General features: G+C 35.8%; 1 protein-coding gene across 1 annotated transcript; it reads left to right on the top strand.

Moving 5' to 3' along the window:
• The first annotated feature begins 452 nt into the window (after positions 1 to 452).
• Positions 453 to 15,540, top strand: LOC140231988 (nose resistant to fluoxetine protein 6-like). The gene is made up of 10 exons (XM_072312139.1): positions 453 to 610; positions 1,868 to 1,965; positions 7,182 to 7,274; positions 7,677 to 7,848; positions 8,510 to 8,589; positions 10,466 to 10,573; positions 11,261 to 11,435; positions 12,430 to 12,619; positions 14,665 to 14,807; positions 15,371 to 15,540. Exons 3-10 carry the CDS (start codon positions 7,216 to 7,218, stop codon positions 15,512 to 15,514), a joined length of 1,071 nt encoding a protein of 356 aa, XP_072168240.1. The 5' UTR covers positions 453 to 610; positions 1,868 to 1,965; positions 7,182 to 7,215; the 3' UTR covers positions 15,515 to 15,540.
• The last annotated feature ends 1,925 nt before the right edge of the window (positions 15,541 to 17,465 follow it).

The following is a 17,465-nucleotide window of genomic DNA, read 5'->3' on the forward strand; positions in this document are numbered from 1 at the left end:
ATAAGACTTTTTCAGACGTTCTCAAAACGATTTTTGAACATTCTAGACAGATTTTGAAGGTTTTCTGGAAGATTTTCAGCAGGTCCTTTTGAAACGTTTTAAATACGTCGAAAACCTCCCACAAAAAGACGTTCTGGAAACTCTTTGACGAAACATCCAAACAACGAACTTAATGCTTGAAGAACGTTCAGAAAACGTCCAGTTGTTAGCTGGGATGTTATAGTCCCTCTGCGAACACATTGTGCATCATATTTCGCATGAACGCCATGCATATGAAATTCAGATTGCGCAATATTGTGTTAACCAGCCATAGTGAACGGAAACGAGTCAGATTTCATTTCAGTGTCATTTTTCTGTGGTCTTCAAGCAGCTACAAGGATACTCTCAATCGTATTGCTTGCGAAGCCTCACATCCTTTACATTCAATTTTGGGCAGGTATACTATTGGGCTTCCTGCGCTGCTTCGCCATCTCCTACAACCTTCCCAAGATTGTGAGCACGAAGCCGATAGAGGGCGAGATACCGTGTCTTAACGGGATCAGAGTCATCAGCATCTGTATGATTATTATCTTTCATACCTCAAACATGCCACTGAATACGGGTTTCAACGGTAGGTGTTACAAAATATTCACGAAAACTTATGCTTTCTTGTCATGTTTATTCATTAACATTATTGTCAGAGAAAAAGAATGGACAATATCTGGCAGTGACGTAAAATAAGATGACCGAAAGAGATTGCAAAGACGAAGGCCCGAATTTACAAATACGGACTATATTCAAACCATTGATTTTATTTTTGTTGTTTATGGTGTAAAACTGGGGTTTGATACCAGTCGGAATTTGAGAATTTGTGTGCAGAATGATTATAAGGTGTCATGGATTTGGTAATTATTATGACCACGAGAAGGCCAACTAGGGGATAATTAAGATATATGTACTGGACGGAGTGACAGCATAGGGATGGTATGGTTTTAGTTAAGATGGGGATTCAGGTTTCCAACTTTTTGCCACATGATTAGAAGCCTGTCATGAAATATTAAAGAGCATACAACTCTAAGAGTAATTCAAAGTTAACTTGATGAAAATCGATGTTAAAATGGCTTAGATATCCAAAAACAGAGGTCCTAATTGAAGGTGGGACCCACCTTTTATTAGTACCCCGTTGTTTTACTTTTTTTTTTTGACATCTCGGCCATTTCAAAACCAATTTTCATGAAATAAATTGGAATTCCTCTGAGAATTGTATTTTTCTAAGAGGAATTATTCATATTTTAAATATTTCATAAGTGGTTTTCTAATTATCTCGCAAAAAGGTCTTAATCTGAACCCCCCATCTCAACCAAAGCTATACCATGTATACCATCCCTATAAGATTGTCGACAGAAAGATCCAACCCTTATCATGCTTATGGTCTACTCTGCTATCTTATGGTTGTAGGGTAGGTTGAACATTGAATTTCAAATAATACTTTTGCCATGATCTGTAGACACAAGACGCAGTAGCGTGCAATGTTCAAACTCCTCATCTTGCTCACGTGGGATATGACTGTTGTTGGTTATCGACAAATATAAGAACTGATCATCTCCTTTAAACCATCTCATCCTCTTAAGATTTACAGTTGAAGCACACATTTTCGTATTGACTTTAAATCACAATAAAAAAAAATCTGAAATTGTTTTCAGGTCATTTCCAAAAGTGCAGCACGCCAAATGTAAATGAGGACTGAGTTTGATTCTACGTTTCTTAGAACAAACTTTCTAGCGCAATTGCTCAGAGAGTAATAGGATAAGGGTTGAAAATTTTTGAGAACGTTAGAAGTTAGCCACTTCATTAACCATCTCAAATTCTCTTTGTTTGTCATTAACAGAGAATTTTTACAGCAGATTTGCAATTTTCGAAGCGTCTTTCACGTCCCAGCCAATACTGCAAGCAGCATTTTTTTGTCGATGCATTCTTCCTACTAAGGTAACATCAGCTTCTGCTTTCCAAAGAGACTTGAAGGTCAAAAGGAAGTCATATTGCTTGTCATGTTTCATGAGAAATTTCCTCTTATTTCTAGAGTCGTGTCATTTAAAACCATTTGTCCGGAACCTGAGTGCATTATTGGCAGTGCCTTACAGATGTGAAATGCAGAAATTGTTTGTACGTACGCTGCAATCTTATTTTAAATTATATTTTTGTACATGATACAGAAACAGACTTAACAATTGGAACATTTCTCTTGTTCTTCTCAAGTGTTCCTGCGTCTTTTGTAAACGTTGGCAAAGACATCGCATCCGGCTATTTAGAAACGGTTACAAACTTTGACCATACTGTGCAGGGAGGTGGAAGAGAGACGATGTTCTCTCTTCCACCTCTCTGCGTTGACACATTAAGGCGCGTTGTCACGTTTTATACTTTCGTATCATAGGGGAAAAAAGAGTATTGTAATCTATGAGTAGTGTGTTTTTTATCTTTTTTTTGTCAATTGATGGTTTTAGGCTTTAGGGCCGGTGTATTTAAAGACGTCATATAAACGTCCCTGTTTTTTGGACTAAGAAACTATGTATACATTAATCATACGATTGCCATGGGCGGTGGCCGCTGGTGGCCCTGGGCCATTGAAAAATGGTGTCTGGCCGACAAATTTATCTTTTGGTAGTTCGATCGGGAAATGAAGATTCAAATTGGGTTAGGCTTTCCTTTCGGGCCACTGCATAATTGTGTTTTCGCGGGCTACCAAAATTGTCGCCACACACACACACACACACACACACACACATGGTAATGTCAAGCCATGTATTAACAATAGACATTTTCTTTTTTAACCACGCCCATGTTTCACAAGGTTGGAATGGTGATTTTAGACCTGACAATTAATCTCAACTTAAGCATAAAAAGATACGATAGGTGAATCTTTCATTGTTATATATAGTAGATGATATAGGTTTAACGGGAGCACGATATGGTATTAATCGTCAAAGGGATTGTAAGGATTGAATGAGTATTGAATAGTAAAAGGTTTTAAGAATGGTTTTCTTTTGTTAATGTTTTTCCGAGCAAAACAAATAGTAGTGACGGAGCTGAAGAAAAGGGGGGAGGGAGAGAGAGAGAGAGAGAGAGTTTGGTGAAAGAAGAATTATTTATAGTAGACTTGCTAAGGGGGTAAACGCTGCATTTTTCAGTACAAATGTCCTATTTGGCACAGATGTACCCTAGGGCAAATTAAACATTTTCATATAAAGAGACAATCTGTATCTATGCAAATAAACCTTAATTTGCATAATGTATGCAAAAATACATATAAAAATTATTAAAAAATATATATGCATTCAGCAGAAATACCTAATTTGGTGAAAGTATTCTATAGAGTATGTGGAAACTTTCCTGCAAATATTGATTTCATACTTATGTAACTTAACATAAAATTTGCATAATTATGCAAGTTATTGTGCAAAAATCTGCATTTTTGAAAGAATTTCTAATCTATTAAGCACTGGATCTCGAAGTACAAAGTTTGAACCTGGCATGGATGTTCCTTGGGTCAAAAGCAAATGATTCATTTAAAGAGACAAACTGTCTCTATGCAAACAACCTGTTGTTTGCATAATATGCATATTAATACCTGTACATAGATAATCAGAACAAACAAAAAGAATCATGTGGCAATGTCTTAAATCGGTTGAACTGGGTATTCCCAAAGCTAGTAGAATAAAACAATATTCTCCTAACAACACTCTTCTGTTGCTTGAATTGTTTCCATATTATTTAATTAACCCAGGCATTTTATGCATAGATTATGTAAATAAGTATACAAGACGTAAAGTTTCGAAACATATTGATCTTTAAAATCATTTTGCTATCAATATTATCATTGCATAAATACTCTGCAGGTTGGGAAAAATAGCACTGGATTGTGACACTCTTTAGATATGATTATAACTATAAATATAACAGTAGGTCCTACATAGGAATAGCACTGATATCATGAAAATCGGAACAATATTGCTTACAAAAGGAACTTTTTTTTCCTTCAAACAGAACACAACTGAGGTCATTGCCAGAAAGTGATTACGAAAAAACCCTACCATAGTGAAAGTGTGAATTCTGATTTTAATTGTATTTTGTCGGCAATTAAACGAATAAGAGGCTTTTTACATCAAACTGATTATAAACTTGTGCAAACTATGTGGATGCAAGGGTATCTGCACACATTAAGAACTTACAAGCTTGAGTTAGAAACAAAGTCTGTTTCTGAAAAAAAAAACAAAAAAAAAAAAACCTGGCTCCAGAATACTATATACGAGCTGCTATGGCATGGAAAATGTTCTAGGAAATTAATATACAATAACATTCTGATAAGGCAATAATGTATGCAACAATTGTCATGTGAACAATATAGGAGATGTTATACTTTAAGTCAAATAATCTTAGTCTCTGACTTAAAATCAGTCAATTTTAACAATAAATCAAAGGGAAATAATATGTTCATAGCCATAAAAGAGTATATTAGATGGCCTCTACAATTACTGGGATGTGATTTATCAAGAGATTGACATGCTACTGTTTGCAAGGATCGTAAATGTCATATTCTCCCTGGTTGTAATTGTTTTCCCTTGGGATAATGTAACTCCCTGGCGGTCCTACAAATATCATATTCCACCACATACCAGCTAATACCTGTATAGATGATCATGACCTACATGATCTTGAAGCTTTTTAAAAAAATAATTATGTTAACTGGTTTTGTGTAAAGACGTCAGAGGTTAAAAAAAAATACACAGTTAAAAATGTAAAAGGTAAGAATGTCAGAGGTTATTGCGTGCATCAAGATTAACTGCCATGCGACCCCTATACTAAATGCAATGACAGTGATGACTATACTATGTCACTGAATGCCATGTCCTTTCCTACTTATCAAGAGGAAATAAAAAACACTTGAGAGGGGAGGGCTTAACATTTTTTCGATAATCAACAAGGGAATCACTGTCAGGTAGAACATGGACAAATATGTACTAAGTTTCATGATACCTTAATTCACAAGAAAAAGTGAAATATAGCACTATCATTAGAGCTTCGACCTTTTGCCAGGAAATTTCCCTGAGAATCTCCATTAGGTATAGCTAATACTGTCATGTATATATTAAGTTTCATGAAAAATCCTACAAGCATTGCATAAATATGAGAGAAATAGTGAAATTTTAAGGGCCCAATTGACCTTGATCTTTGACCCCCTGACCTTTGCAAATGACCCCTAAATCCCTAGAATATTCCTGCCAGTACCAAGTTCCATGAAGATACCTTGAACCATTTGCGAGATACGGAGAAAAAAAGTGAAATTTTAACATTTTCACCTGACCTTTGACCTTTTATCTCGATCTAAAACTCTGGAGAATCTTACTTTGATAGTATTATGTATGCAGTCACCAAGTTTCAAGAAATTACCTTCAGACATTGCATAGATATGGGGGAAATAATGAAGTTTTGAGCATTTACCGTGAACTTTTTGATCTTTGACCTCTTTGCTGATTTTACTTAAAAACTGCTTAATTAATTGCTCCATCATACGTCATCCTTGGACCAAGTTTGGTGAAATTTGCTTGATCCAGTCTGAGTTATCTCATAACGGATGCAATTTGTTAAGTCAACCTTGACCATTGACATCTGGTACATTCGGGTATTAATATGCGTAATATGCTAATTAGGTGGTATTTGCATAGAGAAAGAGTGTTTTGATATTACAAACCATTTCCTTTTGACTATTAAGGATATGCAAACTACTTTGGTAGTTTTATCATAAAATGCAGTTCTTAGACTGTGAGAAAAACTTTAAAAATAATGTTTTTACTTTACTTTCTTTAGTAATTATGTAAATTAGGTGGTAATGATAGTTCAATTATTCAAATTCTTTTCTCATTTTGTTTCATAGAGTGTTTACAACGGGTAAGATATATCTACAGGAAGAGATTTAAGGGGTTTTGATCGTTTACAAATCAATTTGCATTTAACTTGCATAATTATGCAAATTTTATGTTTATTTACATAGGTATGAAATCAATTTTTGCAGGAATTGTTTCCACATACTCTATGGAGTACTTCTACCAAATTAGGTATTTCTGCTGGATGCATATATATTTTTTAATAATTTTTATATGTATGTTGCATGAATTATGCAAATTAAGGCTTATTTGCATAGATACAGATTGTCTCTTTAGGTGAAAATTTTTCATTTGCCCTAGGGAACATCTGTGCCAAGTAAGACATTTGTACTATAAAATGCAGCGATCACCCCTTTTTTCGCCCTTAGCAAGCCTACTATTACAGGAAAGTTGAAAAAGCGTCTGTGTTGGCTGAAAAAAAGAGGTCCAAGCTAATGTAGACGAAATGGTGGAGATTGAGAGAGAAAGAGAGAGTCTTTTAGCCGAAAGTTTTAACAAATCAAAGAGGACCAAAGACAGGAAGGGAGAGAAAGCTGAATTTTTCCTTGACATTGGTTGGTCTACCCGGTGCGTTATTACGTGCGTGTAAGTTACGAAAGATTTTTGCATACTTGTGTTGCAGGCCCCATGGGGCTTTTTCAGTATAATATTCACAACGTTCATGTGTTCATAAATAGGCCTACGTCAAATCTTCACCCTGAACAGGTGTAACAACTAGAACATGATTTTGCTATATCTGTATCATCATATATCATCATATAGCTGATGGCAAGCTTTTTACCGTGGTTAAATAAACTGAACTCAACTCGTACTGCCATGATGACAGTAGCTTCATATGTCAGAACAACAGAACTTCTTGTCATACTCCTTCAAATCTAATTTCCCATCATATAAATCTATCTTGCGCAATTGAGACAGCCTTTATTTTGATCGTATGTGTTGGCTGATCAAAAATGGCGTTATCTGTGGTACATGATGCAACAGCTGATGGTCAGGAGTGTCAACCGGAGCATACATTCACATTTTTTTTTTTGACGAGTTAACCACGAAATTGGTTTTTCGTTTGTTGTTGTTATTGTTTTGTTTTGTTTTTGTTTGTTTTAAGCTCAGAACAACTCTTTGGCACAGAGAAGTGTATTGGTGTCACGTACTTAAAACCAACCAAACCAAAAAAATTGTCTCATATTTAATCTTTTGTGCAGTGTTTAAAAATTAATCTCAGAGTTTTCTCCAACTCCCTTCTCTCCCTCTCGTGCTTCACAGCGGATTTCTCCTAACGTACCTCACTCTCAGAAGGATGAAGGCTAGTGATGGGAAGATAAACTGGATACGATTCTACCTCCACAGACACTTCAGGTACCACGGACTGTAGTCATTATTTGCACCACGCCCACATTTCCATATTCAAAGTTATGACACAGTTAAAGTGATATATAAATCATTATCATCACTGTTGTCTTGATGGTGGTGCTAGTTTTGACTTAACAGTAGCCTGTCTAGTTGAGGGTAGTTGGTCAGTATTACAGGATGTTCCTAGTATCATTTGTCGCATAACGTAGAGTAAAATCTTTGATGCAATTCTATACTTATTGATCCAATTCATGCTAGAAGAAGAAGCATAAGAAATCGTGACCAATTTTGGTTTCACTGTGAGACAAAAGTAATTAAATATGAGATAATCTCAAAGCGATTGTAACCTCCAAATTATTTTGCTTTCCCTTTACTCCTGCTGTTTCACGATTTTTATTTGATAAACAGGTTAACTCCGGCCCTGGCTATGCTTATCCTTATCTGGATGTTCATTTTTCCTGAGATGAATCAAGGCCCGGTTTGGTACCGTACGGAGATAAGGCGGGACATATGCCGTTACTACTGGTGGACTGATATCCTCTACATTAACAACTTTATCCCACCCGCATTGCAGGATGACGTAATTACGAGCATTTGCTACAATCTCATGGTGCAACAATATATTTCTACTGATAATATAAACACATCAATTCTTGCTATATCTTTGCGTGTTCAGCGTAGCTATAATGTAGATGGAATTTGCTCTTTTATTAGTCAAGCGTCGTGACATCCATGTCTCTGGAATGCATGCATGCCCCAGTGAATCCTCTTTTTCAGAGCTGAGAGTTTATCATCGTTACTCTAAAATCAAGCAGTTATTAAAAATGAATTCCAAAATGACTCAGAAAAATACATTACAAGGATGCGAAATTTTGAAACTTGACACTAAAGAATTAAGCGCAAAACTTCACTGATTCCCGCCAAAAAAAAAAGAAGAAGAAGAAAAGGTGTGTTAAAATCGCTGTCGCTTCCGTATAATGGCTTTCAATCAGACTGGTGTACGTGAAGTTCAACCGAGGATGAGAATAATGCTTTCGATGGCAAATTGAGTCTGTACTGTTTATGTAGTAACACGTAAGTAAAGTACCAGGGTTTACTTAAGTTACAAAATGATGCGTAGTAAAATAATATAATCAACAGTTTCAACGATGTTAATCTGGGACCATGTTACCAGCTTGTTCCAAACGTGTATGAGTCGGTGAGTTTATTGTAAATAGTTTTCTTTCTCTTTTCCGCTTTAGTGCGTAAGCTGGGCTTGGTATCTTGCTTGTGACATGCAGTTCTACTACTTAAGTCCTCTACTCCTGATTCCTCTGTACAGGTTTGTTCATTCCGTGACCTTAATCCTACATTAGCCATGGACCAGGAAGGCCAGAATATCCTTAGGGAAGTGGTCAGACCACGAAACCTAGTCGTCTTCCAAGAAACTGTCTTCGGCTTAAAGCGTATCCCATAAGATCGTTTCAAAGGTCCTCATTAAGCTGTTGTTACCGCCGACCGTAGAGATATTATATCGAGCTATAGATCTGTGATGACTGGCTGTGATTACCTTAGAAATTTTGTGGTCATGGGTCAAAGATCAAGGTCGACTTCTCAAAACTTCATTTACTCCCTGATATCTATGTAATGCTCGCAGGATTTTTCTTGAAATTCGCTTGGAAAGGTTTTGGCCAAAAGGTCAAACGTCAAGTGAAAATTCTAAATTTCACTTCTTCCGCCATATCTCGGAAGTGGCTCAAGGTATCATCATGAAACTTAGTGCTTATTTGTGCATGTTTTGCCTGACAGTGATTTTTTTTTTTTTTTTTTGGGGGGGGGGGAATTTTAGGGTCGTAGTGTCAAAGGTAACATGTCAAAGGCGATGCAGTTAAAATGTTAACATCTTACTACTTAATATTGAAATTACAATTTTTTCGCCATACCTTGGAAATTACTCATTGCATTTTAACAAATTTACTTGACCTTAGACCTCGTTGCCCGAAACTCTCTCTACAGAATCTTTATTTGGTAGTACATGTATGCAAGAAGTTTCAAGAAAATACCTTCAGACATTGCACAACCTGCAGGTTTTTTTTTGTTGAAACTCAGTGTATACATATAGTACTCAAGAGAGATTCAGTTGAGAAGGTTTCTGCCAAAAGGTCAAAGGTCAAGTGAAAATGCTGAATTTCACTTCTTACTCCATATCTCGGTAAGTGGCTCAAGGTATCATCATGACACTTATTGCATATTTGTGCTCGTTTTGCCTGGCAGTGATTTTCTTGGGAATTTTAGGGTCATAGTGTCATAGGTCAAGTGTCAAAGGCCATGCAGTTAAAATGCTAACATTTTCCTATTCAATAATGAAATTACAATTTTTCTCCATACCTTGGAAATAACTCAATGCATAAAATTATAAAAAAATCCTTGAATTTCTAAATTCCTGCTCTTATAGATAATAATAGCCATCTATCCAATCAAACCTAATATTTTGCCATGTATGTGAAACTTTCGTCACACATTGACAACACGTACTATAGACTATTAGGAGAACCATGCATTGTGGCGTAGGCATACCAGTCGCCAAAGCGTCATTTCTAGTTTTCTTGATGGTTTCCTTTTCGAAACTTAAATCTTCGGGAAACAAGGTTTCGGCAAATTAAAATATTGTTGGCCTTTCAAAAGTTAAAAAAACAACAACAACAACCTTAATCTTCTAGTTCAAAGTTCAATTTATAAGATATAGTTTTGTCATTTACACTATTATCAGGACTGCAATAAGTACGGTGGATAGTTGAAACCAGCCTTGTTTGCTGAAAGGGATGGCATAATTATGTTTGGTTGAGATGAGGATTGAGATTTAAACTTTTTGTGAGATAATTGGAACCTCTGGTATGAAATATCAAATGGCGTACAATCTTAAGAAGAATTGAAAGTTTATTTGATGAACATAAGAAATGAAATGGCTATAAGATATACAAAAACAAATTTAAAAAGTGTCCCGAATAAAAGGTGCTACCCACCCTTATTACGACCACTTAATTTTGCCTGATAGGCCTATTAGAATATCTCAGCCATTTCAAAACCGATTTTCATCAAGTAAACTTTTAATTTCTCTTAAAATTGTATGCCCTTTAATATTCAATATAAGTGGTTTCTAATAATCTCGCCAAAAGTTATAATCTGAATCCTTATCTTAAATCCCTTTAACTCGTCAGGTTTCCCAAGATTGGACTGGGCGCCGTTACCGCCACATGTATTGCCAGCTTTATTACCACGGCTATCATCGTCTGGACGAACGACTTTGCACTCGGGCAGCCCAAACAGTGAGTGAAGTATACTGTACCGGGTAATAGGCACGCACACCGCTTCATGAGGCCGCCTGGTCTTTGGCAGCAATATTGGTTGTTGACCTGTGACAGGGTCGAGGCATTTTGGAAAGCGCGAAAATATTGAGGATTTAGCCAAGCGTATGTACTATAACAGAAGACCCACAGCTGGTCTGGATGTGGAGATTCTGCGGTACGCTCCCATCTGAGCAGTAGTATTCACATTTTTGACGACGAGGACGTTGTCATACTAGATCGTCACACACGGTGGCGCGAGAGGGCAGTCAACTACGTACAAGGGGAGGAACCATCCCTAAAATAGAGGAGGGGGCCTGCGACACAACCTCTAGCCGGAGCCTACAATTCGGTAGTTCCGAAGATTCCCCGACCCTCTCACGGGTCTACAACCGATTGCGGCCAAAGATCAGTCGGTCTGATCATGGACCTGCATGGTCTGGTCATGTCTGATTAAGTGTTCTGGAGAGGGCGTGAAACGTCGTTACTCCATATTAGTTATCTAGATTTACTAATGCAGTTAATTAAAAACTTACTGAAACAAAAAATAATAAACGAAACGGAAGATAAAATTAGATTATATTTGGGATGTTGTGAGGAATAGGAGGTAGTAAACACCCTACGAGAAATAAACTGGGACATACTACTGTTTGTGCTCTTGCCTTGCAGAAGAAACAGTGGCGCTTTTCCCAAAATGAAAAACGGAGCAGAATACTTACCAGCTGGTGATATTAACGCTTTGGTGTACGACAAACCGTACTGCCGCGTCTCGCCGTACTTGGTTGGCATGATGTTGGGATACCTCATGCAACGCATCGGGAGGAGGAAGCTTACTTTGAATTCCGTGAGTTTCTGATCAATTTTTATTTTTTTATTTATTGAGAAGGACGTGGGCAAAAACATGTTTTCCAAGTCAGAGAGAAAATACTTAGCACTTACTTGAAAAGTCAGAGTTTTATTAACTATACTTCACAGCCCCATGAAATCGGTCCGTTTTATTTCACTCCACACAGTCATGCCATAAGACAATAGCAAGGATAGTATACATTGCCAGGATGACTGTTGCCTGATTTTGCTACATTAACCTCTGCAACGACCATTTAGATTTGTTGCTTGTTTCATCAATCCTTTTATATTTGGTGTATTTCGTCGATTGGAATTTATGCCTCATTTTTACTGAAATTGACCTATTTTCGTACATTTTCACTCGTTAATCGGCCCTTCTGATCCGACCGGTTGTGTTTATTCTAAGTTTGCTAATATACCAAATAAGGGTCTTGGCAAGCAAACAATCTATCGAAGTTATTTTGTTTTTATGTGCATTCTGAAGTATAGTCCAAATATAGGTAAAACAAAATAAATTGATATATGATGCCAAACAAAAGTAAGAGATTAAAAGGAATAAGTAAGCAGACAGAAGGAGGAGACGAAAACATTGAAACAAGATTGCTTTTGAATATCCTTTTGCTTGGTCTCTTTATTTTGTTCATTGCCAGGCGAACCTAAATTTACTAACATTGTTGCGAGCATAATTGTTGTACTCTATTTTACCATGTTTGCATGCTATAATTTTGTTTTGTTCCCCATGTTTTTGTGAGACATCTTATTAAGCCAAATGAAATATCACGGCGAAATTGAGGTAAATGTACTAATCATATGCTTGTTTTCCCAATTGGGGGGGGGGGGGATAAGTTTCATGCAATGCCTCACATTTTATTTTTATAATCACTTATTGAGAAAGTGTTCACAGTTATATAGTATCATTTTGGTTTTATGTCTATACAGCAAATAGGCCTACTTTGTTTGAAGCCGTAAGAGTGTAATAAACCGATTTTCAGGTTGTTGTAGCTGGTGGGTGGGTCACTGCTGTCATACTTTACATGGTGCTGATCTACGGTCTCTACGATGTCTACCGTGGTGCGTCGACCCTGAGTTTAGCTGCGAGTGCCATGTACTTCACCTTCTCCAGATTCACCTTTGCCCTCACCGTTGCGTGGATCATAGTTGCCTGTCACTATGGATACGGCGGTAAGCAAAACGTCCTTATGTAGTGCAGATAAGTATAGACATAGCTAACAGCTAAGCCATGTTGTATAAATTAATAATGAGGTGGGAAGACCGGGTTGAATTTGACCAAGGATTGAACTGGTACACTTTTGTATCTTATAAAAAAAAAAAACCAACAACAACCAAACCTTAAGTTAATCAGCAATTGGGTTTTATAGGTGGAAAGATGTGCCTCGGCACAGCTGCTCACAGCAGACATAACAGCCACTGCCCAGCTTTGCAAGCAAATTAAAAGTTCATTTATTTTTTTTAACCCTTTTTTCTGAATTTTTCATCGTTCATTGTCAGTAAAATATCAAGCTTACTACATACATTTGGTACGTCTTCTGTATGTTAGTTATTAACATGCATGTAGTTACAAACTTTTGAAAATAAAGCTATTTGATTACACACAGATTTGAAAGTTTGACCGCTATTTTCATAAAGTTCGATCTGACAGGGAGAACTGCATTTATGGGACAGTGTGTCCCAACCTTTCCAGTACTGTCCCACTTTACCAATAAGCTGATCAACAAATAAGATATAAAATTTCCTCAGCACAACGGTGAAAATTTGATCAAAAACGGATAAAAAAAACAGAAGGCAGTTAAGGAAGTCATAAAATTGTGAAGTTTCATTACTTTTTACAATACAATTCTTGAACAGTCAGTATGAATATTCACAAAAGTGAGTCGATGTCGTCACCTCCAAACTTGACATGTACCGGTAGTCGGGTAGTAGGCAGAATCTTGAATTTTCCATGTTCTTTTGTTTAATTTTGAGATTTTTATCAAATAAATCTCTTAGAGTTCCTTTTAAAAATCGTATAATTATTTCACATTTTTCGCAATCTTAATGTTGTCTTTAATAATGGTTAAAAAAATGGCTTTATGAATTGAATGCAGCTGTGATCAGTTCCATGAAGAGTCTTAGCATATCTTTCGAAACAACTAATGTAAAAATGTTAATCAGAATAATCAAGTTAAGTAATGTTAAATATGCAAAATGTCAACGATAGTTATAATAAAATTGTTTCTAGAATAAACCGTCTCCTGTTATATTTTACTGAGGAAAATGAATATCTCCTTATATTTTAGGCTTCATTGCAAAATTTGTATATAGCAGGATGTTTTGTGATACAACTGACCTTCACATCATGTATTAAATGTGATAACTCGAATATATTCTTTAAATCGCTGCTCCCAATGGTAAACAATACCTTTAACAAGGGGGTTCATGTCATGTTTATAACCTAATTTTATATTCTGTAGACGGGAACTGTTTTACCAATATGGCATGTATAGGCAAGGGGCCTACACTTCAAAAGTTTGTTTGCTGCCTATTGTTTGTGTCATCAAAATGCTATGATGTAGGGTTATCACTGTATAAGTGGTCAATTATTCACTCCAGTATCTACAATAAATTGTTTTTTGATTACGACTTCGCTTGACAATATATGTAAAGAATTTCAGGAAATCTTTCCTGAAATAGCGAAAATGTCGAACTTCTCTCCGGTCTTCCCTATTATGTCAGGCAACAACGAGTGAGCAAAGTGTGAAGCTAGATAGGTGGGCCATAGATGTTCATTTGTAGTTTTGAAATGGAATTAAGTGGAATTTGGATGAGGAATTTGCAAGCCCATTGGTAAAAGGTTCTGATATGAGAATAAAATTTGTCCTTCTCTACTTTTTTCCCCGCAAAGTATAATATATATAAGTACGAGGCTGCGATGATGTTTTGTTAATTTTCTTTCTAACCTGTTGATAGAAACAAATACCTTTTTTTTTTAATGCTATCATTTATTTTCCCCTTACCTCTCACGTTCTGCACTTAGTAGAAAGTTAATGGCAATTGCAGCTGCAAGCCAGACTCTGTATTGAATGAAAAGCTTGCAAACTACGTTTATTACCCGCTGTGTATTGTCTGTAAAGGCCTTTCTCTGCGTATTTCCTTGGGCTTATTTCTGATCAGGCCAATTTAACTCATTGTCTAGGATATGTATATATATATATTTTTTTTTTCCACAGGAGTGGTCAACGACTTTCTGTGTTGGCGTTTTTGGACACCTCTTAGCCGGCTTACATACTCCACATACCTTCTGCATCCTGTCATTATAAGTGTGTATGGGTACGGCTCAGCCACGCCAATCCACTGGTCTCTCTATAACTTTGTGAGTATAGCTAGTATTATGATGCCACCTGTCATTTTCATTGCAAATAACACTCATTCAAACAAATTTCAGAAAATACTCTCCTTTTAAGAGACATCACTGACTTTAAAATAATTTTCTAGAAACTTAAAATGGATGAACTGCAATACGTAATTATTTGGTCATGTATGTTTACGTTTTTGCTTTATTTTCGCTTCGTTTCATTTTGAATGTTGACCGGTTTAAAGTTGCCCTAAAGACTCATTTGCTTACAACAAAGTCCTTGTCAGAGTCATTTAACAGAGTCCTTTCCAGTAGAATCGCACGTTATATAATTTCTGATTTTTCATCCCTTTTTTTTTCATTTAGGCCTACTTTCATGGACATGTGTGTACTGATTTTTTTATTTCATAAATCACATTTCCTTCGCCTTGAGCACTTCGCCTTGAGGACTTCGCCTTGAGCACATTAATTATGTGGAATTGGCGCATTATAAGTACCCTGTATTATTATTAATATTGTTATTATCATCATTATTATTATCATTATTATTACTATTATGATAATTGTTTTTGTCCTTCCAGGCCATCTGGAGTGCAGCATTCATCTCGCTGGCCCACGTTTGCGCCTTTGCCATGTGCCTTCTTGTAGAATTCCCGTTTACAAACTTGGGGAAGATGCTTAGGACTGAAGTGAAAGGAGCCCGTGGAAAAAGGGAAACGCAATAGATATTGAACTTCCATCTGTCTACATTGATGCCACTTGACTGAGAAAATGAAAGTTTCTTCTTCTTTTTTTTTTTTTTGGTTAACTAAAAAAATGGCCCTGCGAGTAGTCACATTCAGTCTAGTGACAAGTTACTCAAAATCATTGTTTGAAAGTTTGAAGATACAGATAGATACATCTTTCAGATGCATCCATTTTTGATAAATGTACAAATGTATGACTTAGACATTCACATGTTGTTGTTAATAAACATGATAGACTTCAAACCTCAAACTCCAACTTCATTTCGTTTAATGTCATTGTCATGGGAGATGTAAATTGTGGTATTCGATAAGTACCAAGAAAATGTAAATCAAATTTGACGAAGCAATGTGAAGATATTAACAAATTGTATTCTATGCAGCAGATAAATACATGTACAACTCAATATACTTGTATACTCAGTTTCCTACAGAAGTGTAATTGGTCATATGTTAACAAATGCAACTGATGTAATCAAACCTTGTGGTATAAGTATTGTACTAAGTGATCATTATTCATGCTAAGTGGCACTGGATTTGAAGTTTGAATCAACACATTTTTTTCGTACTTATTTGTCTAATCACTAGTTTCATGAAATTGACACATAAAAATACAATTGATGCAGATGTTGATCTTTGGGAATCTTTCTTCTAAGAAACTATTGATGAGTTCGCCCTGCCAAGAAAGAAACGTGTGAGAAAACATTCAGCTCCATGGTTGGCTTATGGATTATAAAAGAGGTTGATGAGGGAAATAGATACATGGAAAAGAAAAACTTCTAAGTGCAATGATGGCAGTTTTATTAATAAGTGTTGTAATAAAGCGAGAAATATGGTTACCTGAGAAGTCAGAGTTTTTAAAATAGTATATTTTGCTGTACAATTGTGTAATGCTTCTGAAGGTGCTTGGGGGCAAATGTTATTTAGTCAGTGTTAAACCGTTTGCTGCCATCGAAAAAGTTTTTTAACATGAAGAATGTTTTATGTTCAACTTGGTATTAGCTAATCAATTTGATACTTTTTTTTAACACAATCACGATGAGAATTTATTCATGGAGCTCTTGAATGAAGATTTCAATTCCAGAATTACTCCTTTTTTTTGGGGGGGGGGTTATAAATATCTACAATACTTACAAGGTGCTGGATGCAATATACATTCAGCCAGAAAAAAAGAAGAAAGTAAATACATTTTTCGATTTAACATTTGTCATAGAAGATTTTGATAAAATTTAATGTATATACCATATTAACGGTACTTTAATTGGCTATCATACCAACAGGTCAATATAAAGACAAACTTTACGCATGAGTGAACACACCCGTGTTTGTCCTTCAAGGCAAAAAAACATGGACATGTCTTTCATTTGGAGATGCCCATCAAGATAACAATGATAACAAAAGACCAGTTTAACACAATGAGAGATATGTATGAGATAGCAAAAATAAGTTTTCGTTCTCTTTATCCCTGTATAACCTAATACAAATCAAATGGGAAACCTAAGGGGGAAATAAGAATTTTTCTGTCAACTCAAACTTCAAATGACATAGGGAATAAGGGCACAAATATGGTTAAATGAACAGAATATATCTATTTCATTACTTTTAATTTAATAATTCAAGAATTCATGAGTCAAATTCAAGAACCAAATATCAAATTAACAATTTTCCTAATTTGAAAAATCAATTCCAATTCCTACTATTTTGTTATATTGCTCCTTCTCTCATTTCATTGAATTCGGATTTAAGAGATTCTTCACTTTCTTCTATTATTTTAGCCTTGTTGATCATTTGGGCTTCAAAGATATTAAAAAAAACAAAGAAACCATTTTTGTTTGCAACTGATTTCATGTTTTTATTGTGTTAAATTTGTCTTTTGTTCTTATTATTACATGGAACAGCACTTATGAATAATAACTTGTTCGTTTTTGCAATC

This window comes from Diadema setosum, chromosome 8 (assembly GCF_964275005.1).
Source record: "Diadema setosum chromosome 8, eeDiaSeto1, whole genome shotgun sequence".
In the NCBI taxonomy this organism is placed as follows: domain Eukaryota; kingdom Metazoa; phylum Echinodermata; class Echinoidea; order Diadematoida; family Diadematidae; genus Diadema; species Diadema setosum.